Source organism: Lactuca virosa, chromosome 2, assembly GCF_052849685.1.
Source record: "Lactuca virosa cultivar CGN04683 chromosome 2, Lactuca_virosa_CGN04683_v6, whole genome shotgun sequence".
NCBI classification, from domain to species: Eukaryota; Viridiplantae; Streptophyta; class Magnoliopsida; order Asterales; family Asteraceae; genus Lactuca; species Lactuca virosa.
In genome coordinates, this window is record NC_136427.1 from 232,391,276 (window position 1) to 232,415,888 (window position 24,613).

Consider the following 24,613-nt stretch of genomic DNA (forward strand, 5'->3'; position numbering starts at 1 on the left):
AGTTATGTGTTATTATGCATCTTGTCTTTGTGACTTATGTTGTTATATTATTCTGTGTGTATATTGAGTTACGACCGGAGGGTCCATACCGAGACGTGAGACCGGAGGGTCTTCACTGAGACACATGACCGGAGGGTCCTCATCGAGATATAGCCATGAGAGGCTAATTATTTGTGTATGTGGTATTTTGGGGAACTCACTAAGCTTCGTGCTTACAGTGTTTGTGTAAAATGTGTTTCAGGTACATCTCAGGATCACGGGAAGGCACCGACATGATTGTACACACCAGCTCGATGATTTGTGTTTATGTGGATTCTGGGATATTTAACAAACAATTTATGATGTTTTGTGTTTGGGAAAATTTCAATTTGGCATGAGAAATGTTAAACTATGTTTTGTGTGAAACTTTTAAAATGAAAAATCTATTTGAAAATTTAGAGTGTTACACAAAACAACCCTTCACCACTGGATATGTCTCCCTCTTTAGATATGCGAGCGAGCATTGTTATGTTGAACATTAAGAAGATGCTAGGCCTCTGATCTAGTTTGAACCATGATAGTCCAGGTTTGGTGGCTCTGACCCGGGATCCCTCTCAAAAAAAATTTAATAGTGTAATTTTTTTTCGAAAAATTTCGTTTTATGTTGCGGTGATACCTTAAAAAAATTGTGATATCCCTTTATTTTGACTGTGACCCCGTCATTGTTTATACTTAGACCAATAGTGTAGTTACATGCAAACCACAAGGACCAAAGATGTAATTAACTCTAACTAATATATAAATTTAAAATATTAATTGATTATTTGATTATTTTGTGGTTACATCATTAAAATAACAACCAAAGGGCTTCTAGCCCAATAATATTAGGTGGTACCTTCTATTTTTGATGTCGATGGTTCAAGTCCCGTTGTGGATATATATGAAATTAGGTATTAATTTAGAAATAGATTATATATTTATATTTACTGGTTAACAAAAACATCATAAAAATAACAATTCATTGGATTTCTATATCATTTAAAAGTTTTTGGTTACGCAACATTATCAAAAAAACTTCTTCAATGCAGTTAAATAGTTTTTCTAAAAAGGGTGTTTGACAGATGAGTTTATTAACTTATTAACGAACTGTTATAACTAAAAAATATTTTCATAAACACAACTTATAATAGTTATTTTTTGTTATTTCATTATAGCTTATATACGCAAATTTTGGTAAACACCCTTTAAAAGAAAAAAAAATAATCATTTTATGATTAAATAATTAAAAATTCTTCTAATCAATGAACTGAAAATTTATATAAATTTACAGTGAATTTTATAGTATTTAACCTATATAAAATTCAAAGTTTAATGGAAAGATAAGAAAAAAAAAGGGAAGATTTTATGGTACAGCTCTTCAAAATCAGTCGTCTGATCTGATCTCCCCAAATATCGAAATCCACGGCTAAAACCACAACACCGACATCTCTCGCAGCCCTAACCTCAACTTCGATCTCTATGTACTGAATAGTGAATACCAGACCTCAGCCTCGGCACCAAGCCTCCAGGTTCAGAACCGAACCTAGACCGATAAAAAAGTAAAAAACCATAAGCAAAGTGTTTATCTAGCACCTTTGTCCGAAAAAAAAAAAAAAAAAAAAAAAACTCGCTTATCGTTTTGGAAAGAGAAAGTGTGTTGAAGTTAATGCGAAAAAGTAAGAGACGCATATATATATACACACATGTGCACATACAGAGAGAAAGCAGTAGAGAAATAAAGAAGGTGCATTCTTCCGTGTGTTGCAGAAAAAAATTGATGATCTTCATCTCCATTATATATATTATAAATAGTTTAATTTTGAAGCCCCTTAGTGAACAATACCTTGATCTTATTGGTTAAAATTTTGACTTTTTTTTTTATTTTTTTTATTTTCTGCTCTGGTTTTTGTTATTTATCCAATTTTATTTATATGGTGGATTACACGTGCCCCTTAATGGACACCTTTGGTCATTGGTCTTCAACACGTGTTCTGCTTCTGGAATTTTCCACCGTCCCTCCGTTAAACTGCCTTTTCAAACAGAGGGGAAACAAATTGGTCTTCACTCCGTTGTCTGATATTCCCTACTTCTCTCTCACCCTGCTTCTTCCGGCCAGACCCACCGACTCCGCCATCGCTTCATGTCTCACTTCCGATTTCTCCGGTTGTTCTGATCAATGATCAATCTCCGATTTCCGGCGAGTACGTGTTTCGATCAAACGGCGTCTACTTCATTGGTCACCACCGCTACAACACCGTTTTACTTACAGACCGGTGAGATTATCTAACAATTAAGCTTTTATTTAAAATCAACCCCTGGTGTTCAAGTTTGATGTGGTCCTTTTCAAACACCTCCTCTTTCTTTATGCATCTGGTGAATCATATGTTGCGGTTTTTGATTTTTTTTTACTGGTGTGCATAATCATTTTGTTTCAAATTGAACGCTTTTGATTGTTATTGTTATTCATCCCAAGTTCGATTTTGATTTATCAATTGCTAGAAGCATTTATGATAAAAATGGTTTTGTTTTATTCTGAGAAAAGGGTATTTAATATTGAGAAGGTGGCATGGAATTCGTGTATGGATGTAACAAGTTAAAAGTTGTAAACATTTACAGGTGATGATCATACATCATACATAAAGCCAAGCTGTGGATTTTATACCCATAAATGTTGAGCCGACTCAGTTTACTGTCAACTTTTTTTTCAGCAGCCAAACCATCTCTGCTTAATCAGGTAGGTGCATACAAACATGACTTTATTCCTTTGATTAGTTATGAGAATGCTTCCATTTTGCTGCTGTTTATCTATTATATAGGGATTTATAATCATCACCTGTAGACATTCACAAGATTGTATTTGATTGCATATGATTTTCTTCTGCAAATTGTTGTATCTTTTTTATTCTCACACTGAGTTGTGTTGCTATTGACAAAGGTGGCATATGGATTGAGTTTTCTTGAAGCATTCACCACAACATTCCTGAAGCCGGTATGTCACTCACTATGTACAATTAGATTAAAGGTCTTTTATATGTAAATAAGTCAACTTAAAAGTTTTTAATTATTTATATTTTAGTTGAACCAATGATCATTTATTGTATTCTTCCATCTTTTTTAGTTTTTCAAAAAAATTGATGTAGGTAGAAGCTGGAATCCTGTCAAAATCAAGAACTCCAACCATTAACTTTGTATTAGGTAATTAAAAACACATATGAAGAAACTGATATGTAATGTGTTGTTGTTTAATTGTAGGACTTAACATGAAACTTTTGATGAAACCCAAAATTTAATATATCTTTAACCTGTAACCAAAAACAACCTGTGCAAGGTAACCTTTTTTTTTGGTTTTATGAATTATATTTATCCGCTTTTATATATTTACATCATATAATAGCCCTTCGTTTAAGAAGATGAAAGGGTTGGGCATTTGATTAAATCCGGTTATGTTTCTCATTTTTTTGAACAATTTAGGTTTAAATTAAGCGATAAACCAAATATAATGCTTAATTTTGGTATAATTTATTTATTTTCTAATGTCATTTTCTTTAAAAGAAAAATTATATTATTAATCTTCTCAACTATTTTAATGAGTAAATAATTATTCTTATTGAAGGGTGTTTTAGACATCTGACTAATAATTATATTTTGCAGGCTTTCTGAAAGTATGTTGAGAAAGAGCATAAAGGCTAAAAATTGATGACAATATTACTTTTTACCATTATTTATAATTGATTCTAATAGAAAATTTCAGTTTACCGACATTTTTTTAATTATTGTAGGATTAAAATCTTTCATTATAATGTATCGTTATGCTTCAAAAAGAAGTTTCAGAGATTGTATCAGATCCTTATGCTTCATATATTGAACCCACGAATGGGAATATCCAAGACCAACAATTACTACACTGCTATTCATTAGTAATTTGCATCTTTTTTCATTATTTGATTCTAAAATACCCCTAGATACAGTTCCTGCACTCAAATATGACACAGTGTAGTAATTTGTGACATTGGGTTCTATAAATAGGCCCTGAATGTAAAGTTTTGTTGGTTAAAAATTGCATGCATTTTGCCCTTTTGAAAGTGAATGGAATATTTTTTTGGATCAGCAACACAAGCACAAGCAATGCAGTCTCCATGTAACTCTTCCCATTTTGTCCATTCCTTTGGCGTACGCAAGGCGGGATTCTTCCCTAGTTAAAAGGAAAGGAGACCTTCCAAAGTAAGAGTTTTTACACTATTTTCATCAAAACCCCCCAAAAAGAAATTCCATTTGAATCACAAGCTTTAAACCCTTATATATTATTATATCCATTTTAGCTGATTATTGGCTTCATTTGTGTTTTAACTTGTACGCTCAATAACTTTGTACTGGTAGCTGTAATTCCGCTAAAGCTTAGCATTTTCTTGGATAAATAGTTCGACATTATTAGTTTTTCTTTCTATTTTTAGGAAACTTTTCAAGGTTGGTTTCATGCAGAGGTTTTTCTGGGGTTTGAGTTTCGGATTTGCCCCAAATTTAACTTGTCAGTCGATAATTTGGGCCCTAAGCTCACGTGCAAGTGTTTTTGCCACAGAGGGTTTTGCTTGGTTCTAGTGCTTAAGTGTTTGTTCTTTGAAATTGGTTTACCTTTTCCTTGAAATTGTAGTTGATTGGGACTTCCTGAATTTATACTATTCTATTGTTTCTGACCTAGCATAAAGACATTAAATTAATTACAAATATGAATGAAAGTGGTTTCGCTTCCGAAACTTGGCTAATATTATCAAAATTTGGTTAAAAAGAGAAGCTTCTATATGTCTTAAATTTTTGGAAAGGCATAATATGTGTTTCAGTTACATTGTTAATTTTTTGTCCTTTCATTGCCAATTAACCATCTTCCTTGTCAAAAAAAAAAAAAACATGTAATTTGCAAGAAAGAATGATTTTGGCGAAATTTCAAAAAAGTAAATGCAAAACAAAAGTCATATATTCTTGCAAAGTGTAATGTTCCTTTTGCATTTGTTTATAGGTAGAAGTCTCAAATTTAATGAGTTTCAAATGTTGGAAAGACAAATTAAGCAGCTACAAGAACTTCAGAGGCAAAAACAACTACAAGAATTAAATGATGCCCATCAGCAAAATGCCATTCATCATAATAAGTATTCCTCTGTGACTCAATATGGAATGCTAAATAATGGTGTGCAAGTTCGTGATGCATCCCAAATGTTTGTGTTTGGTGACACAAATTTGGTTCATGGATTACCAAACAGATTGGTATATTCACAGCCTCAAAATCAAGTTCTGCATGCTCAGTTTCAAGGACATTTTTTTTCTCAAGGTGGAGGTCAAACAAGGAAAGCCCAGAAAGTCAATAACCAAGATAGATATAAAGAGTTCTGTGGAATTCAAGAAAGTGGAATGGAATATGTGAGTGGGAATCAGGATTTGGCTACTTTGGATCCATTAGAACAGAAGGTTTTGTTCAATATGGGAGATAACATGTTTGACAAGACAAAAAAGTCTTCTCTTCAAAGTGGGAGTTGGAGTGCTCTTATGCAGACTGCTGTTGCAGAAGCCTCTAATGGTGATTCTGGTGTACAAGAAGAGCGGAGTGGGTTGAGTTTTCAGAATCCAGAACTCTCAAATGAAAACCAGCCTTCAAATATGGTGGAATTGGAAAGTGGGAAACAGCAAACTCCATGGCTGTATAACAATTTACCAGAGGAGGTAACTTTTAGAAACAGTGATTGTTCTGGTATGTCTGATTTCTTGGACAGATCAACTGTTTCAGTGAAGAAGGAAGATGGTGAAAAAAAGTCAACTTTTGAGGTCAAAACAGGAATTGGTCAACAGGTTGCATCTTCAAGAAGACAATCGAATAAATGGGTGGATGTACCTATGCAACAAAACCCTCCTACTCCTAGTACCTCATATCCAGCAAATAGGAAGATGGAATCTGGTAAGATGCACCAAAGTGGTAATCATGGACATGCAGTTTCTTCATTTGGGTGTTCTTTGAAACAAGCACCCATGAACTATGATCCCAGGATCATAAAGAAAGAAAGGGTGGAATATGACGATATAGTCCCTCAAGTAACCTCACTTTCCCATTTCAATCCTGCTTGTGGGAATTATAAAAGTCAACCCATTTCATCATCTGCAACACGTTCATCTTCCATTTATTTGCAGCAGTTAGATGTGGCTAAAAAGAATATGGTTGTTTTAAAATCAAAAAAGAGAAAAGTTTCTACATTTGAACAGCTTCCATGGTATAAAGAAGTAACTGAAGGTTGTACAAGGCTTCATGATACCAGGTGTGTACCAGATCACTCCCCATTAGCTTCTTACTACATGTAAAAGTTTAAAATCCATGACAATTTCATTGTTTTGCAGCAATGCTGAGCTGGAATGGGCACACTCTGTAAACCGGATGCCTGAAAAAGTAGCAGACTTGATGTCAATTGTTGACAGAAAGAGAAGAAGACTTATCTTAACAACACAACTTATGCAAATGTTGTTTCGATCTGCACCAAATATTGTCATTTCAGAAGATGCTACTAAACACTGTGATACAATCACGTACTATGTTGCTAAATTTGGTCTGGGTGATGCATGTAGGACTTCTAGAAGCAGTGTTGAACAGGGTAGTCTTTTAAAAGTTGTAGAAGGTTTTATCGATAGATCAAAGAGGCTGGAAGACATGTTATTGAGGTAACAAATAACAATCGCATATTATACATTATGGTTTTACTTGCATATTTTAATGAATTATAAAATGTTGAATGAAGGTGGGAGAAAGAAGGATCTTCGATTGTTGACATAAAGGTGGAGTTTCAAGATTTGGAAAAGTTTTCAGTGATCAATCGTTTTGCAAAGTTTCATAGTCGAGGGCCATTGGTTACAACAACTGACACGTCATCATCTGGTGGAGCCTCTTCCACTATGCAGAAACTTAACCCTCAGCGATATGTTACAGCTAGTGAAATGCCCAGCGTAGTGCCACAAGGGCAATATTGTCTTCCACTATGATAATTAGTTTGATACACTCCCTTCTCCACCCTCCAATTCATCCTAGTGCTTATGTTTGTCTAATTAACACTTAAGCCGAATCTTTTGAACTAAGTTAACTTTTGACAAAGTATATAACCTTTTTTGTACATGTCAATAAGATACTAGGTAGCTTTTGGGGGTTACCAAATCTTTTTTTATCAACACAGCTCAGAGTAATGGCATGGCAGGTATGTAATTTAATTTCTTCCACTTTCTGAAAGTTGGCATCTGTGTAGTTTCTAAAAAAGTTAATATTAGATGTGCATCTTGCTTTTAGCATAATGGTGAAAAGATTCTAGATTTTCATCCCTTTTATTGAAAAAAGAAAATTGAAATTGACTTTTAATCTTGCCAATCTTGTGTTTTTCTCAAGTCACATGCTTTGGTTTCTTGATCTTGTTGGTGTTTGGTGTTTATGCTAGTATATTAGTATTTATTGCATGGAAATGGAAAAAGTAAAAGAGAGAAAAGAAGAGTTTTTAGCATGCTATATTTGTTGGGATTTTGTATACCTGAAAAGAAGAGTGACATGTCAGGTGATGCAGATAAAGATTTGATCATGATACTATTAATAATAACCATGTTAGTTGGAAAGTGATGTGTGAGAAGGATGGAGTATATAACTATATATGAATATGTTTATTTTTCCACGTGTTGGTGTGTGGGGTAGGGCTTGTGGGGGGGTTTTTGGCTTTTATATATAAACATGGATCTGACAACATTACAAAAGAAAGTATGTGCTTTTGTTACTTTGTGATGTCAAGTGGGATAATGGTTTCTTGATGGCCCACCTTTATGTAATTGTGGTCCCACAAAGGAAAGAAGATTTAATACTTGGATATTTAATTGGTTACCAATTGGTGTAAACTACAAGCAATCTACTTTGATGGATCACTCATCTATGTAGCTTTAGCATTAGAATCTGTGACTTTGAACTCACCAACGAGTCCAAACGGATGCATGAGGAGAATGAGTAGCTATCCTTGGGTGGCTTCTTTCACCATGCAACTTAAAATGAAAGCATGATATAGTGTTAACTAAAGATGAAAAACTGTCGCCATGTCAGATTAGCAAGTATTTGAATAATATGGTGACTTCAAAGACACAATAGATTCAAAAACTACTTACTGAACAATACATCCAAGAAAAAACATGTGGGGTTAAAACAGTAATTGTGTATTACCATTACATATAACGATATAGTACGTGTACTAATAGTTATCTATTAAGTTGGTATGTGTTGGAAAATATAAAAGTAGGAAAGTAGGCTAGTTTATAAGAACTTGAAATAGGTTTATAAGGAATCATTTGTCCTTTGTCTTCAAAGGATTTAGTGGGTCAAAGGATAGGCTAAGCCCACATGCATGCCTCGATTTAGTGGGTCAACATGCAGGTGGTTCCTGATTCTCTATTTCTGTGTTTTTGAGTAGTCACTGTGTTTATTGGTTCTTCCATGACTGATGGAAAGAACGATGATCTATATTAAATTTTGGGGGTTTATGTTGAAGCTTACATCTGTAGTGTTGTAAAAACCTTTTAAGGGTTTCAGGACAAGAGGTCCTCCATGCAGTTACCAGTAAAGAATCTGTTATCTTCAGTTGGTTTTAATTGTTCTGTTCCGTCTTTTAATTCGTCCGATAATGGAACACTCTCATTCTACCTTTCTTATAATAAAACAAATTTGGGAATGATTAAATCTGATTTCTGAACGAGACTTGGTAATCTAATAATAATAATATGATTTATTATTTGCAATGAATCAACATTTTACTCTCAATATTATTTATCGACCTGTTTGGTTTTGATATTACTGTTCAAATGAGTTAATATAGCTTGTAATTTGTGAAAGAAAGGAACAATTGTCATTGTCTTGGTGAATTAGAAATTAAAACATGTGATAAAATGGCAAGAACTATAATAGATATCACGGACACGGAGTGACAATAAACCAAGACAGACATATGAAAGATTGTTTAGTATGACAATAAACCTAGATAGACATATGAAGATTGTTTAGTATGATTAGTTGATACCTTGATCTAATGTGGATATGATGAATCAAATCCATAGGAGTTAAAGATTCAAGAATTCAAGGGAAGGGCAAGAAAGTATTGGATACAATATACATAGTCCGACAACCTAACTATCGATGTGAGTATATGTGGATTTTTATCATTAGATGCATGGATAACAAGTTATTCTCTATGAATTAATGTTAATTTTCATATAAGAGTCATGATACTTGTTTTAAGTTATTTGTTGCAAGCATGAAAAATGTTGATAGATGTGGTTTTGAGTAATTGTATAATATGAAATGAGTTTTATATATTAGTTATTTTCTAGGAACTTTTATTATGAATTCATGAAACATCTTACACATAAGAATTTTATTTATTGTTTAGGTAATATGTGAATCTTTGTCATAAGTTTTAAAGTATTCGAGACTATGGCTTTTGATTTGGTTCATTACTATGAATAACTAATAAAGGTTCAAGTTTGCTTGAAAATTTGAAGTTTAATATATGTTGATGTTTTGATTTAAGCATTGCCACGAGACTCATGTTTAAAGACATACCAAGCTAGATTGATTTTTTAATGTTTTGGCTAATCAAGCCTTCAAATCACAAATGCATTCATTTTGAGATAGTCTAGAAAAATGTCCCCATAACGTGAACAGAAGGCTCTACTGGGATCATACCTCCCACCTTGAAGTAGATGCCTAGACCAACGATACCTTAGTGAGTTGATTTATTCTTCTTATTTTGGTAAAATACAGAGATAATCCGTGAGATCATTTTTATCGGAGAGAATCCGATATACGGGGAGAACCCATATGCTTTCTATTGTTTAATGATTTGATTATACCTACACTGTATTATCTTCATGAGAACTTGAGTTTATCAAAGTATAAAGTGTTTTATTTGCACGATGGGAGAAGCCGTAAGTTTTATTTAATTTGTTTTTAGTGTAAGATCATGCAAGTGATTTTGTTTATTTTTTATAAAGTTTGTTTGGGAACAAGTTTTATCGAAAGGTTTATGATAATGCATTATGTATCTTATATATTTGCATGAAGATTGATTTTAGTATAAGTTATATTGGAAGTGTTAAACATGCTCTGTAATTATAGTTCATTACATGGAGTTTGATATAAGTTTTTTTTTGGAAGAGAGTTTGATATAAGTTATTATCAAGTATTTTGAAAAGTCAAAGTATGAGTTAAATAAAATAATTTTGACGAGTCTTAAAACCATGCAACTCACGAGCAATTCGATTTACATATTGTTTCTTTTAAATGTCAGGCAGTGGCGGATCCTTTATGGGGCTTTTTTTATCTAATACCTGCATTACATATATTCATATAAGCATGTGTTTGGTTTGTTCTTTTACTATCTTTTTGGCCCCCTCAGTTTTAATGTAAATATATGCATATACGTTAATTCAAAAAAAAATACCACTTTTTAATTACAAAAACAAAGAATAGCTATAAATTACACTACTAGAAAAAAGGCTTTTCTTGACAAACATTGTCTGTCATAAATACATATACATGACAGGCATTTGTCTGTCGAGGAAAGCCATGTCATAATTGAAAATGACAGGCATTTGGTCTGTCATTAAATTTACGATGGACTTTCATGACCTACAATTATGACAACCATAAATGACACGTATTTTCGACATACATTTTACGACTGACTTTGTATGTCGTAATTTGTAACATGTTTGTAATGCTGGACAGACATTTTACGACTTACTATTACGACATATTTTGTATGTCATGAGTTTTTACATAATTTTACGATATATATATATATATATATATATATATATATATATATATATATATATATATCAAACAAAAATGCACACTTAATGTCTCATAATACAAAATAAAATATCATAAATATAGAAAAAACAATCCATTACACAAACCATATTGTCAAATACAAAATTATGTTCCAAATTAATCAAAAAGTAATTGTCAAATACATGTATCACTAATAAATGTTGTGACATAAGTAGCCCAAATCTCCACACACCTTACCTTATCAAGCTTCAATTGTGTATCAACATTGGCAGGCCTAGTACTACTAGCACCCAATGGTCACTGTAAAAACCAAAAAACCAAATTAAAATCAAGACAAATAATTGTCCCTTTTCTTTTTCTAAATATTTTAATTTTTTCTTATTATAACATTTTACTTTCATATTCCAAATTTATCATCGTACTTTATATTCTAACTTTCAATTGTAATCAAACATGCTACAAAAGACGTGAATGCCCTTCATTGAGAAAGGCCTACAAAGCTTATTCGGTCATGTCCCGTTTTAGTTTATTATGATGGAATCAAGGTTGGAATGAAAATGTTCATACATTCGATTTAAATAATGTTGTTTAGCTTGCTGGAATGGAATCAACCATTCTTAAAAAAATATGATTCCTTTCATTTTGTTCAATTTCATTCCATAGTTTTGGTTTGTTTCTTTTCATTCCAACATGAAATGGAAAGGAAATAAACATTGCAAAATGACCCATTATGCAACTTTTAATGGAATGAACCATTGCAAAAGAGTAAATTATTTTTTTCCCAAGTCAAATCAATAAAGTATGTTTCTATTTCGTGAATTTTATAACCAAAAAAGGCCTGAATGCAAGAAATAACAACTTACTTCTACTTATTTATGGAAAATGAACCTTAAAAGCAAGAAATAACTGATTGGGTGTTAGACTAGATTGAGTTACCTGTATATCCAGACTCTAATTCCATTTTCAATAAGATGAGTGATAATAGGCAAAATGGTTGTTGGGTTGTCTATCATTCCTATACCACTGCACATAAAATCACGAGTCAAATACAAGAAATAACAATATACTTTCATTGATTTTTGTTTATTATGGAATAATGGAATCCTAGTTTTAGAGAAAGAAACGAAAAGGTACGCGCAAAATCCCCATAAGGTATTTCCTGCATGAAGAGCTTCTTGAACTTCTGCTAGATTCAGATATGAGGAGCCATAATCATCAGAGCAAGGATCAAAGTTCTTGACCTAATTCAACACATCATTTCTTTAAACAAAAGTACATTGCAATTTCCTCTATTTGAAAGAAATCGGAGACTTACAGATCCAGTGGCAGGTTTCTGGATACTTCTGTCACAGAATGGGGTGTAGATGTTGTAAATATCAATCTCACCATATTCACTACCTGATTGGCTTTGATAATGAAAACACTTTGCTGAGAAATTCCCAGAACCATAGCCACAATACTCGTTGATCCTTGCATTTGTCTCATCGGAGTTTAGAGCATGTGTCCAGTAGTAATCATACATCCCTTCATCAGTTGCGTTGTCATCTATCATAGCATTCCCAATCTGCACAATCACAAGACAAGACACCCTTTGCTTACAAATTCCTTTATAGAATCCATGCAGTTGCTATTACAATTTACAAAAGAAAACACTTACGATTTCATGTAATGATTTAAATACTACTTTTTTTGGAAATATTGGAGTGGAAAATTACATAAAAGGGTACCTTAAACCATCAAATGGTTCCTAAGTATCATATATATTTCAAAACTTGCCAAATGGTCAACACAAGTTGACTTTTTTGAATCATGATAAAGATTGTAAATTATACCTTGAAATGTAGTTTTTTGTTGTTGACGTTATTTGGATCACCATAATAAACAGCTAACAATTTTCCAACTTCAAATTCATCATTAGAAGGATTTGGTTTCTCTTCATTCTCTTCAGAATCTGATTCTTCAGATTTCGTGTTTGTATTTTCATCACTATGTGAGCCCAATAAATGGAAATCTTTACGAAGCTTTTCCCATTCTTTAATCAAAGATAAAAAGTATTCAGCTGCTTCATTTCTCACATGAGTCTCAGTATGGTTTAACTTCAGACTTTCACACGCATGCTGATTTATGTCAACTGCCCATTTCTGTGTTATTTTAAATGAACAACTTAAATCTCAGATCATATGCTTATATTTTGTTATAATCGCTAAGCAATAATATTTAAGACTTGTAACAGAGTTACTCCATATTTCTTGATCTTACCTATAGGCTGGAGAAGAGCTTATTGGGCCCCACTCCTGTGTTGACCTGAAAAAAAAGAGTGAGGAGTTGACTTTTCAAACCTTCCTACTTGGGAAAATAGTAAAATACAAAGAAAAGTTACTTTTTAGATGGCGAATTTGGACAACAGAGACCAAGTACAATCTTCTTTTTGGCATCTCTAGCATTTTCACAAGAAGAGTGGTTAGTTTACAGTTTACTACAAGAATCCATATATATTATATTGCTCAAAAAGTCAATAATTTCTTAGAGAAAGTATTTAGTTTCCACCTATCGGTTGAAGAGAAGGAAAGATCTCAGATTGAGATGAGATTTTGGATTCAGGGATATCAGGAGTTAACCGGTCAATCTTCTAATGTCCAAAGATATCATGTAAAAGAGAAGTTTATATAATTACATGTGTTTGCATGCCAAGAGGAGCGGGCAAGGTTTGAACCTTTATAAAATTCATATATCTCTCAGTCTCATCACTTGTGAGAATCGCAAGGCAAACTTTTGGATCTGCAAACAAGGAAAAGGGTATTTGGTGAAATATGATATGATGTAGTAGAAGAACAAATGGGCATAAGTAGGAAAACAGAAACTAAACAAGTGAACTTGAGGTTCTTAGTTCGCCAACATGATCTTTATAACTCATGAATACAATCTTGCTGCCTCTAGGAGGGTATCCAAGCAAACATGAGACATGATGGCAGGTGAAATGTAGCTTTGAAGTGTAATGCTCTTCCTGAAATGGTTCGGTTAGTAAAGTTGTGTTAGATGCATACTAACTTATGACATATATATATGTATACAAAACTTAGAGTTATAATGGCTACCAAGATAAGCACAAGAACATTCAACAATTACATGTACACTGAGATATATTGGTAATCAGGTGACTTAAGACGCAAATTATTCCAATATGAAGCACTAGACTATTGTTGAACCCCTAATTTCTAAAATTAAGAGGACCAGTTGCTTACAATTATAGCTACTACATTTTAGAAAGCTTAAAAAACCGAAGCACAAAGAGGAAAGCACAACAATAGCAGGTGATTCATTACCAGTTATGCACATCAGCCCTTTCCATATTATTAAAGCTGATGTAACAATCATACATAGCAAAAATAATGAAAGATACAATATTTAGGATATCACACTACACTAAAAAGGTATAATAGTTAACACTAGACTGAAATTGATGGATTTTGGTTCTGGGGAAGATATAAGAGTTCAAAAGAACAACATAATATAGATACATACGATTAAACCTGAAAACGATTGATTAAGATTGCAATGCTTTCTTCCAATCAACATAAACTGATAGATTGAGTAGATAATCAGTATTTCGTGTTTGAACTCTCAAAACTTGTGCTCTTAACACACAGAAAAGAGAAGCCTTAAAATCGCATCAATGGAATGTCGACAATGGTAATAAGGAGAAAAAACATACCTCGGGATGTGTTAAACAAACCCTAGATCGCAATGCCCAACGTACGTGGATGGTGGTGCTGCATACAAGAACAGAGAACCCCTAAATTCACCGAGCGATTTCATTAGGTAGAGACCGGTGGTGGCAATGGCGAGGCGGAGAGTGGTGGAGTCCATTGCCGAGAGCCTGTGGGCACAACACCGGTGGAGAAACCCTAAATCGTCGGTGGATTTCGTTTTCGTGAGGGCCGTGTAAGGCATAGAGGTTAAGAATGAAACACGGATATCGTTTTGAACGAAGTGGGAGTATAGGACGACCTAATTGTTTTATGAAGAAATAAGCTGGGTTTTTTTTTTTAATTTTATTTTAGACGCACATGTTTATAAGACTTGACATAATTTTTATGAAAAAACTTTTTCGACCGTCGTAATTCGTCTGTCATTAAAAGCTGTTTTTCTAGTAGTGTTAGAAAATCAAAAAGTAATCAACAAAAAACTCCACGAAATTTCGGAAGGAAATCAAAACAAATCCTAATATTAGTTAGGATAACAATAGATTATTAGGAAAATTAGGAAACAAACTCTATATAAAAAGAAATCAAATAACTGTAAAAATTATCAATACCAGACTACAAAGCCCTAAACTAAAATGATATCAATGTTACTGGAAAAAAATATGTTCATCGGAAAACACCACCACCGTGGCCGGAGTGTTAACCACTCCATCTATCCATTTGCCCTTCATCTCCATTGTTCAGGCGTTCTGTCTTTGTCACTCTTCAGTTCTATCCGTCGTTAGGCGATTGCTATTCCGACCAGCACCATTTGTGACTGATGCTTCCTCTCAGACGAACCTTTGTTGACCTCCATCTTCTCTAGCTTCCTCTCAGCCTCGACAATGTCTCCTATTCTTGTCGGATTTGCACCTTTGTAAGTCAGTCTTTCTTTCTCTCTCTAAGGTCTTTCCTTTTCTATATATCTTTAGATATGATGAAAAGAAATGTGAAGTTATAGGTCTTAGGGGCTGTTTGGCAGGATCTGAATTTTTAAGATCTGAATTTTTAAGAGATCTGAATTTCTAAGAGGATCTGAAATTTTAAGAGCTGAATGTTTAACATGCTGTTTGGTTGGCACCTCTGAATTGTTGTGCTGAGTTATTAAAATTACCATTTTACCCTTCTGTTTTATTTTTATTGAATTCAATTGTTTATTTAGAAAATAACCTAATAAATTTGTTAAATATGTATTTAAAAAAATATAAACACCATATAAAATCCAAATTTATCATAAATCAAAATTAAACACAAATCCAAATCAAACATAAATATTTTTAAATCCATAAAATCATAATAAAATCCCAATAAAATCCTACAAATTTAATTTTATCCCAATTGATTCGCAATCTGGTCACGCAAATTATCCATGTATTCATTGCCTTGTGAACCCCATTCCATATCGTGTACGTTTTGTCCATCATTCTCTCCACCTTGTGCTTGAGCATTGTTCTCCTCGAACGCCATAAATAACTCATCATGAATATCGCATTTCCTTATGAAATTGTGGACTGCAAAACAAGCAACGACTATATCTCTTTGCACTGAAAAAGGAAAAGGAGCCATTCGTTTTATGATTGGGAATCTCGTCTTCAAAACACCGTAAGCACGTTCAATAACATTTATGAGTTGCGTATGTGCATAATTGAATTTTTCTTCCTTAGTTAACGGACGTCGTCGTCGATAATCGGCTAACCAATACCTCATGTTGCGGTAAGGAGTCATAAATCCACGAGTGTTGGTGTATGTTTTAGCAACAAGTTATGCATTGCAAATACACATTTTCAGCAAAACTAATGCATATTTCCTAATAACAGCAAGAACATATATGATTTCACTATAACATCAAACACAAATATGATTTCAACAACATTTCAGCATAATAATAGAACATAAAAACATTGAACATAAACAATTGAATATAAAAAATCAAACATAACAGGGAAATCAAACATAATAATAGAACATATCAACATTTCATTATGTCCATTGAAAACATTCAGATTCGTTCATTTAACATCAAACTCAGCATATAACATCAACATTGAACAAATAACATCAACTGTAACACCCAAATTTTCAAAACAATTTTTCACATTTTATAAAACACATTTTCATTCATAATCGTTATAAAAACACCATTGTATCACATAGTCAATCATAACATCATATCCCAAGATCATAGTAAAAATCTCCCCGTGTGTGTACTGATCAAGCCGGCGCCTTCCCGCGATCCTCGCTGGTACCTGAGACACATAACACAACACTGTAAGCATAAATGCTTAGTGAGTTCCCCAAAATACCACACACAACACATATTAGCCACTCGAGGCTATAACTCTGATGACCCTCTGGTCAAGGTGTCTATGTGGGACCCTCCAGTCCCATAACTCTGTGGGCCCTCTGGCCCTAACTCTGTGGGCCCTCTGGCCCTAACTCTGTGGACCCTCTGGCCCTAACTCTGTGGACCTTCCGGTCCTAACTCTGAAAACTCTGTAACATACATAGCATATAACACATACAAATCACATCATGCAAAAGCATACAACATACTCTGTCTCATAGCTCTAATTACCACTCTAGGTAAAGTATAGTGAGAAGACTCACCTCGGGTAACTCGGTAAAGCTCGAACTCTGTAAAATCAGGTCTAGCCTCCGCCTAATCATGTAAAATAAATACTCTCAATCAATACATCTCTCAAGGCTAGACTATTCCTCCTCTTAGTACTCTCAGAAGGGTAAAAGACCATTTTACCCCTCTCATAACTCAAAGGCCCCACTATAGACCAAACCCTAAAAGTCAACCAAAAGTCAACCCTCCGGGTTACGCTGCGCGTACCAGATGTGTACGCTGGGCGTACCCGGCAGTCTCTCAGAATCGGGGAACGCCACCCCGTACGCCGCGCGTATTGGGATTACGCCCGGCGTAAATCCCAGTTTCAGTCCCTTAGCTCTTGAGGTCTTAAACAGTTAAGACTCACGTCCAGCTTTTAGATCTAACCATTTTTAAGCCTCTTAATCCATAAAGTCAATGACTTTAAGCCTTTGCATGGCTGAACAAGTCACTAACACCCAAAATATACCATTTCCTAACACTAGAAAGCCCAATACTCAAGCATGATCTCATATCCACGACCAAGATGGGAACTTTATGGATCTACAACACAAATACCACTGAAATGGGACAGATCTAGGTCCATGGAGCACATTACACTCATAAAGTCTCCACCTTTGGGACTTTTAACCCTAAAATGGTCCATGAAGCAACAAACCAAATGAAAAGGAAATTTATACCTCCAAATGCAGCTCCTTCCTCTGTAGATCTCAGATCCAAACTTGCACTTCAAACTCTAGTCTCCACAAACTCCTCTCCTTCTTCTTCACTAGCACACCAAGGCACTTTTAGCTCCAAAATCACACACACTCACTAAGAACGATGAAAAGTTCTCTCTTAGGGTTTTACTCACTGCTATGGAGGCTGAGAAATGAGCCTTAGCATCCAATATATAGGGCACAAGTCAGAAATTAGGGTTTGCACCTGGACACATTACGCCCAACGTAACCCTGAGTACGCCCAGCGTACTCAGGCGAGTCCGCGTCCAAAATAAGCGCATGAGTACGCGCAGCGTACTCATTTGCTACCAATTCCTCTTAAGGGCTTAACTTGACACTTTGAATAAAAGAAGGGCTAAATAGTTGTACCTGAATTTCGGGATGTTACATCAACATATAACAAATCAGGAACTCATAGCAGGGAAATAATTTTTTTTTTCGTTTTTTGAAGAAATCAGGAACAAATAACATAACATGATTTGGATTTTTGATTTTCAGATTTAGGAGCAGCAAGAAATCGGTTTTCAGAAGAAGGAAGAAAGAAGAATAGAAAAAAAACGATTTTCAGAAACAAATAACATGCCTGATTTCGTTTTTTTAACAAATCAAGAACAAATAACATAAGATGATGTTGATTTTTGATTTCCAGGTTCGGGAGCAGCAAGGAAAACGATTTTCAGAAGAAGGAAGAAAGAAGAATAGCAAAGAAATCGATTTTAAGAGGAAGAACCACATACATGAAGCGTCGGCGGGAGGCGGGAGGACGTTCGGTGGCGGCGGCGGCGTTCCAGGGAGAAGCGTCGTCGACGGGGAAGATTGAAGGCGGCGTCGGATCCTTGCTGGTGAAGAGAACAGCGGGAGCAGATGCGAAGGAAGAAAAACGGAAGAAAACAATCGATGGGTATTAGGGCAAAATAGGTACGCAACTTCTTTTTTTATTTTTCAGACCCTGCTCAAGATCTGAAAAAATAAGAGGCAAATATAGTTTTAAGAGGTAAAAATTAAGATGTAGACAAACGATCTGAATCTGAATTTTTAAGACATTGCCTCTTAATTTTGCAATCAAGAGGTAAACAAACGGACCCTTAGTTGTTAAAGCAATAAAGCTGCAAAAAGTTAATTACTATTTGTTATGTTCATATAATAACAATGTTACACATATTTTATAGAAATCATATGTAATATATTTTAACTGTTAGTTTTTTTTTTCTATATTTGTTACATGTAACTTGATTGTGAAATGTTATTTCATATTTTGTTTGTTAACTCTAGTTAATTTTGTTGTATAATATAAATTTAGATGAAAAAACTATTAACTTTGACATTTTTAATAAAAGAAAACATGTAATAATTTTGAATTTCGTAATTTTGGTTTCGGCCCCTAAACTTCTAATGCTCGTGTTCCGCCCCTGATGTCAGGTATAGTAGGATTTCAAAAGCAAAGACTTAGAAGTGACAATTTATTAGAGAAAACTTTTCGAAGTCATAGAAGATAATCAAAGTCTTCAAATGTTATAACATTTTTCTTTCTATGGTTAATTTAATTTTTCCTTGATTGTAAAATGATCATTAGTGGGTTAAAAAGAGTTTTAAGCTTATTCATAATTTTAGACTTTTTTTTTTGTCGTTTTTAGTGTTTTTGGAAACCCGATTTTGAATAAAAACCCAACACTTTTAACAACCATAGCTATTAAATAATTAAAGTTTGGGTTGTCTCTGGTACGAACAAGTGCCTAGTGTCCAAGTACTTAGACTTCCAAATGGTCGACGAAAGACCCGTCTTGAACCAAGTGCATGGGGTTCGGGTCTTAGTCAACGAGTTGACTACACTTTTTGTTTCTCTACTAGAACTCTTCCAAATGGGTGCGATTATTACAAACTAGACAACATCCTAGAAAGACTTATCTAAGAGGATGATGCACAAGGTCAATGACTAATCAATGGATGGTTTGTTGAAGCACCTTCGAATTGAGGAGGAGACTCGCAGCAAGGACAAGTGGGGTAAAGTCGGATTGAGTGTGCATCAACTGCTGTCAGAAGGGGATTCTAGTCAAAGAGAAAATTTAGCTCAAGAGTAAGAAGTGATTAACAACAACCAACCATCAACAACAACAAAAAAGAATCAGAAATGCCACATCTGATCCTACACATGGATCAACAAACATAGTCGAAGAGATTACTCACTTGGTAGAAAACGTGGGTCTTGTAGGATTTATCATGATTTACTCTCTTATACGGGTAATGGCGGCCCGAAGTTGGTTCATGGATATTGAAGCTATCGTGTACGTCTACAGAAGCAAGTTAGACTTCCATAATTATGGTCTCGTTCGAGAAAGAACAGTGGTGGTATGCGCTAATAGCAAAAAAGTTAAGGTCTTTGCATTGGCACGATGCAACCGAATTTCAAGAATGGTCACCGAGTCACCTTCAAGATGTGTTGCATTTTCCTAGGATCTCGAAGGGACTAGTGTCGATAGATGAGTTTAACAATAACAGGTACAAGATGGTAATCAAGAATGTTCATGTGGAGTTTACTAAAAACAACATTTTTGCTTGTCAAGCAATCAACATGTGTGTAATATATCGACATGATTTGATTGAAGGAGTTGTAGGTTATTTGTATTTTGTCGTTTTGTTTTTTTCTATTCGAAGCTTTATGTAATTTCGCTGGTTACGTTTCGGGTACTGATTCGTTCTCGTCTTGTGAAGGTTGGGCTTGAGAATGTTTGCTTGAGAAGCTTGAAATTTTTGTTGAAATTGTTGTGGGAAGGTGTTTAATTGGAATATCTTTTTTGTGGAATTGTTGTTGAAAAATGGGTTGATGTTGAATTAGTGACCTTTATAAAAATTCATGAAGCCACCAGTGGAGAATAAAAATGTGGGTATTGTCGGGATGTTGTGTTTAGCTCATACAAACTGGTGGGTGAATCAAAATTTGGTGTATTTTGGGTCCATGGTTTGATTAAAATTGTAGGTGATAAAATAATAGACTAAGTCTGGAAGTGTTGTTTGTATTTATAGTTGTAAAACTGTAATATTTGGAAACAAAAATCTTTTTAAATGCTCAACATTATATATTTGACTATTTCCCTCTCCCTTAATGTAAAGAACCGTGGTTTTGCCCACACCATAGGATGCCAAACATGTTTCATGGGGCAATGTTCACTTTCCCATTATTGAAAAACCTTACGTGTCAAAATAATATAAAAATGATCAAAATATAGTACATTGAGGGGTGTGGTAAAACCACACCTCTAATTTCTTTTCCTAACCTCAATACCACGTTACTCCCCACCGTTCTCCCCTCTCTTCCCTTGCCACCTAGAAACTGATCATCTCTTATTTTCTTTCATTTTTTATATGTTAAAGGTTCTTATACAGTTATATTGTACAAATGAAAGGAAAAAAGGTATAGGATACAATGACTTACCATCGTGGTAGGCTAAAACGTGTGTGTAGGGTGAGGGTGAGGGAGTGGTGTTCACATCAACACGCCCCCGTTCCTAGCATCACATGACATTATGCGATTTAGATGTATGCATGCCCCATACCCTTAATGTATTTTATATGATTAAACAATTTTAGATGGAAAAGTGTTGAATTTAGTGTGTTTTCTTAAACTATATAATTTCATAATTTAAAATTGTTTATCTTACAATACGTAGTGTTCATTTTCTTCGTTACTCATATAAATATAAAGTTTAGTACTTTTTAAGTTCTTGAGGAAATATAAGGTTCTGTTTGATAATTTCTGTCTGGGAAAGTGCTGTCTGGTAAAGTGCTGTCTGGGAAAGTTTTCTGACTGAGAAAGAAACCATGCTGTTTGATTGTACATCTGATTGTCTGTGCTGAATGATGAAAAAAAAATAATTCAATAAAAAATAAATTTAAAAAAAGTTATTTAAAAAAATTAATAATCCAAGAAAGAAAGAAAGAGGTCGGGTTTGGTGTATAATTGTCTTTCCAGCCCATTCAGCCAGAAAGATATAATTTTGGAGCTTTCTGGGAAAGACATATCTTACCGGGAAAGACCATTTTTTTTGTGCAAATCAAACAGTCTTTCCGGTCCATTCAGCCAGAAAGATCTGTTTGGACCTGGAAAGATGCGTATCAAACGGGGCATAAGTTATGTACTCGTACAGAATCCAAAAGCTTGGACTTATTAATATTATAACGCTAGATAAGTTCGTATATTGTGTTTCACTTTCACTTTCACATGATCTTTAAAATATATATAAATCATTTAAACGGAGTGAAAAGAACTCATGTATCAATTCTTATTTCTAAAGGATCACATCTTTCACAAATGCTTTACACTCAAATGGGCTTCCTCGTGTTTTTCTAGAACTACGTTTTGGCCCAAAATGTATCCAGCTCAGATCCACTTATTTAAATCAGAACTCTGAACCCAGCAGGCCAGTAGTACCACCCGCGAAATGCTAAAGGAATCTCCAAATCTGTAACTTGTTGATCAAATCACAACATTCTATTTCTACTTATATCTTGCATAAATCAGTAATTAAATGTATATACACATGTTTGTGTAAAATATTTATATTTGTTTAATATTTTAATTAAACAGATTGATATGAGACAACACGAATTAAATGGATAAATTCAGGGACAGATTGATATGAGACAACACGAATTAAATGGATAAATTCAGGGTTGATGATTTCAATTTGAAAATGTCAAGTTTATTTGTAAGTATATATTTTAAAAAATCTTTTAGTCTCTTTGTAATGTAGCAACTACATAGACCCTTGGGTCAAAACTCTATTCACATTTTTTTTTCTATCTCATACTCTACAATTAATTCTCTCAGCTTCATGATCTTAGCCCTTTTATCATCCTAATTCATATTCTTTGCATATTGTCATCTAAACTTACTATAATTTTGACATTCCACCTCCCAACTTTTACTATTTACAATTTTCGTTTTTTCTTGTTCGTCTTCCCAACTTTTATTCTTTTACCATATTAAATGTTTCAATCCGACATTATACAATACATTTACAAGATTGTAACATCCCAAAATTCAAGAACAAAAATTTTATTTTTAATTAAGTTATTATAAAACCAATTAATATAGAAACATCCATAATAACATCCCATGTCAAAGCCAAAGTGTCAATAATCAAAACATGTTAACATAAAACAATATCAGAGTATAATCCCAAAGATCTCGTGTGCGGAAACATAGTGTGATGCGCTGCGATCGAGCCGGCTCCTCTCCTTTGAAAACGAAATACCTGAAACCAAAACTGTAAACCGTAAGCACGAAGCTTAGTGAGTTCCCCCATCATACCACATACCATACAATACACATATTGCTAAGCATATTCGGGTGCTGGCCTACCCCTTCGGTATCTTTCAACCGGTAACTGCCTAGCATATATGGGTGCTGGCCTACCCCTTCGGTATCTTTCAACCGGTAACTGCCTAGCATATCTGGGTGTTGGTCTACCCCTTCGGTATCTTTCAATCGGTATTCGGGGACTGTTTCACCTCTACCACTACCACATAATAACATAGCATAACATACATAAATATACTGTCATGCATATCTGGGTGCCCGACCTACCCCTTCGGTCTCTATCAACCGGATATTGGGTCTATTTCACCCCCTACCACTACTACATAATAACATATCATAAACATACTGTTAGGCATGCATGGGTACTGTCTACCCTTTCGGTATCTTTCAACCGGTATTCGGGGACTATTTCACCCCTACTACTACTATCACATATATCATGTAACAACCTGTTAATTCAAGTTAATAAAAGTCAAAGAAAGTCAAACCAAAAATCTAAACAAGTCAACAAAAGTCAAATTTGTCAAGTAATTGTCAAATTATTTGATTATAATACATTAATACATTAATATGTAGTGTTATTCCATAAAATAAATTTTCGGTGTTAGAATCAAACCCATTAAGCTAGGCCGAAAACCCCCTTAGGAAATCACCACCGAAATCTCGCATGATCCACTCCCTCGGACCAAAATCATGTTTGCGGTCAAGACCGCAAACGTGCGAAGCTGCTTTTCTTCGGACCGCAAACCCCATTTTGCACCGCAAACCTGCGAACCACAAACAACACCTCGGATCGAAAACCTTGACCGAAATCAAGGTGATTTCGGATGAAAACTCCAAAATATTAATATATATTGTGTTCCCAATGTGATAAATTACTTCAACCGCCTCATATTTACTTCATACTTAAGCAACAAAAAGGGATCATTCTCCATTTCATACTTCCAGTGGACAAATTTATTCACATAACTCTCTCAAATATATCAAACTTCTTTTTCCTTTCATTCCAAAATCAAACAACTTCAGGAGGCTATTTTGCTTTCAAATACATACAAATTTTGGTAAGTTTCCTATAAAATTCTAGTATTTTCACAACCATCTTACGATTTTACCATCTTAAATCACACGTTAATATGTGTATAATATTATTAGGATACGTTTGTTAAAACGTGTTTTAACCCGAGAATCATCACAAACACATCGTAACCAACCAAGAACACGCAAACGAGGTGAGTTCATACCCCTACGTTTTTATGATTTTTTAGGGGGGGAATACAAGTGTAACACAAGAAATTTGTGTTAATATCTAAATTTTTTCAATATTTTGTCAATCGTTTCCGTTATTAAAAACATATATAT

At 34.2% G+C, this 24,613-nt stretch overlaps 2 protein-coding genes across 11 annotated transcripts; one reads left to right on the forward strand and one right to left on the reverse strand.

Moving 5' to 3' along the window:
- Nucleotides 1-1,790: 1,790 nt before the first annotated feature.
- LOC145160431 (uncharacterized) lies at nt 1,791-9,227 on the forward strand. Of its 5 annotated transcripts, none has more exons than XM_079079608.1 (8): nt 1,791-2,291; nt 2,635-2,752; nt 2,954-3,007; nt 3,159-3,213; nt 5,030-6,314; nt 6,394-6,711; nt 6,789-7,238; nt 9,121-9,227. In XM_079079608.1, exons 2-7 carry the CDS (start codon nt 2,687-2,689, stop codon nt 7,027-7,029), a joined length of 2,019 nt encoding a protein of 672 aa, XP_078935734.1. In that variant the 5' UTR covers nt 1,791-2,291; nt 2,635-2,686; the 3' UTR covers nt 7,030-7,238; nt 9,121-9,227. The 5 variants fall into 5 exon arrangements, with proteins under 5 accessions (XP_078935734.1, XP_078935738.1, XP_078935735.1 ...); XM_079079609.1 differs by lacking the exon at nt 1,791-2,291 and adding an exon at nt 4,127-4,239 and having other exon boundaries at nt 2,736-2,752; XM_079079612.1 differs by lacking the exons at nt 1,791-2,291; nt 3,159-3,213 and adding an exon at nt 4,127-4,239 and having other exon boundaries at nt 2,694-2,752.
- A 1,707-nt stretch (nt 9,228-10,934) lies between these two features.
- Nucleotides 10,935-14,860, reverse strand: LOC145160432 (serine carboxypeptidase 1-like). 6 transcript variants are annotated; one of them, XM_079079617.1, is made up of 10 exons: nt 14,574-14,860; nt 13,758-13,865; nt 13,575-13,639; nt 13,242-13,298; nt 13,121-13,165; nt 12,694-13,002; nt 12,177-12,425; nt 11,996-12,102; nt 11,798-11,884; nt 10,935-11,161 (listed from the first exon to the last, which is right to left on the reverse strand). In XM_079079617.1, the coding sequence occupies exons 7-10, from the start codon at nt 12,411-12,413 to the stop codon at nt 11,110-11,112; spliced, it is 483 nt and encodes a 160-aa protein (XP_078935743.1). In that variant the 5' UTR covers nt 12,414-12,425; nt 12,694-13,002; nt 13,121-13,165; nt 13,242-13,298; nt 13,575-13,639; nt 13,758-13,865; nt 14,574-14,860; the 3' UTR covers nt 10,935-11,109. The 6 variants fall into 6 exon arrangements, with proteins under 6 accessions (XP_078935743.1, XP_078935742.1, XP_078935740.1 ...); XM_079079616.1 differs by having other exon boundaries at nt 13,536-13,639; XM_079079614.1 differs by having other exon boundaries at nt 13,536-13,639; nt 13,728-13,865.
- Between the last annotated feature and the right edge of the window lie 9,753 nt (nt 14,861-24,613).

Coding starts and splice junctions, on each gene's coding strand:
- LOC145160431 (XM_079079608.1), top strand. CDS start 2,687: ATGTTGAGCCGACTCAGTTTACTGTCAACTTTTTTTTCAGCAGCCAAA. Junction 6,315..6,393: donor ACAAGGCTTCATGATACCAG/GTGTGTACCAGA, acceptor ATTGTTTTGCAG/CAATGCTGAGCTGGAATGGG. Junction 6,712..6,788: donor CTGGAAGACATGTTATTGAG/GTAACAAATAAC, acceptor TGTTGAATGAAG/GTGGGAGAAAGAAGGATCTT.
- LOC145160432 (XM_079079617.1), bottom strand. CDS start 12,413: ATGATAGATGACAACGCAACTGATGAAGGGATGTATGATTACTACTGG. Junction 12,103..12,176: donor AGAAACCTGCCACTGGATCT/GTAAGTCTCCGA, acceptor GTGTTGAATTAG/GTCAAGAACTTTGATCCTTG. Junction 11,885..11,995: donor ACCTTATGGGGATTTTGCGC/GTACCTTTTCGT, acceptor TTTTATGTGCAG/TGGTATAGGAATGATAGACA.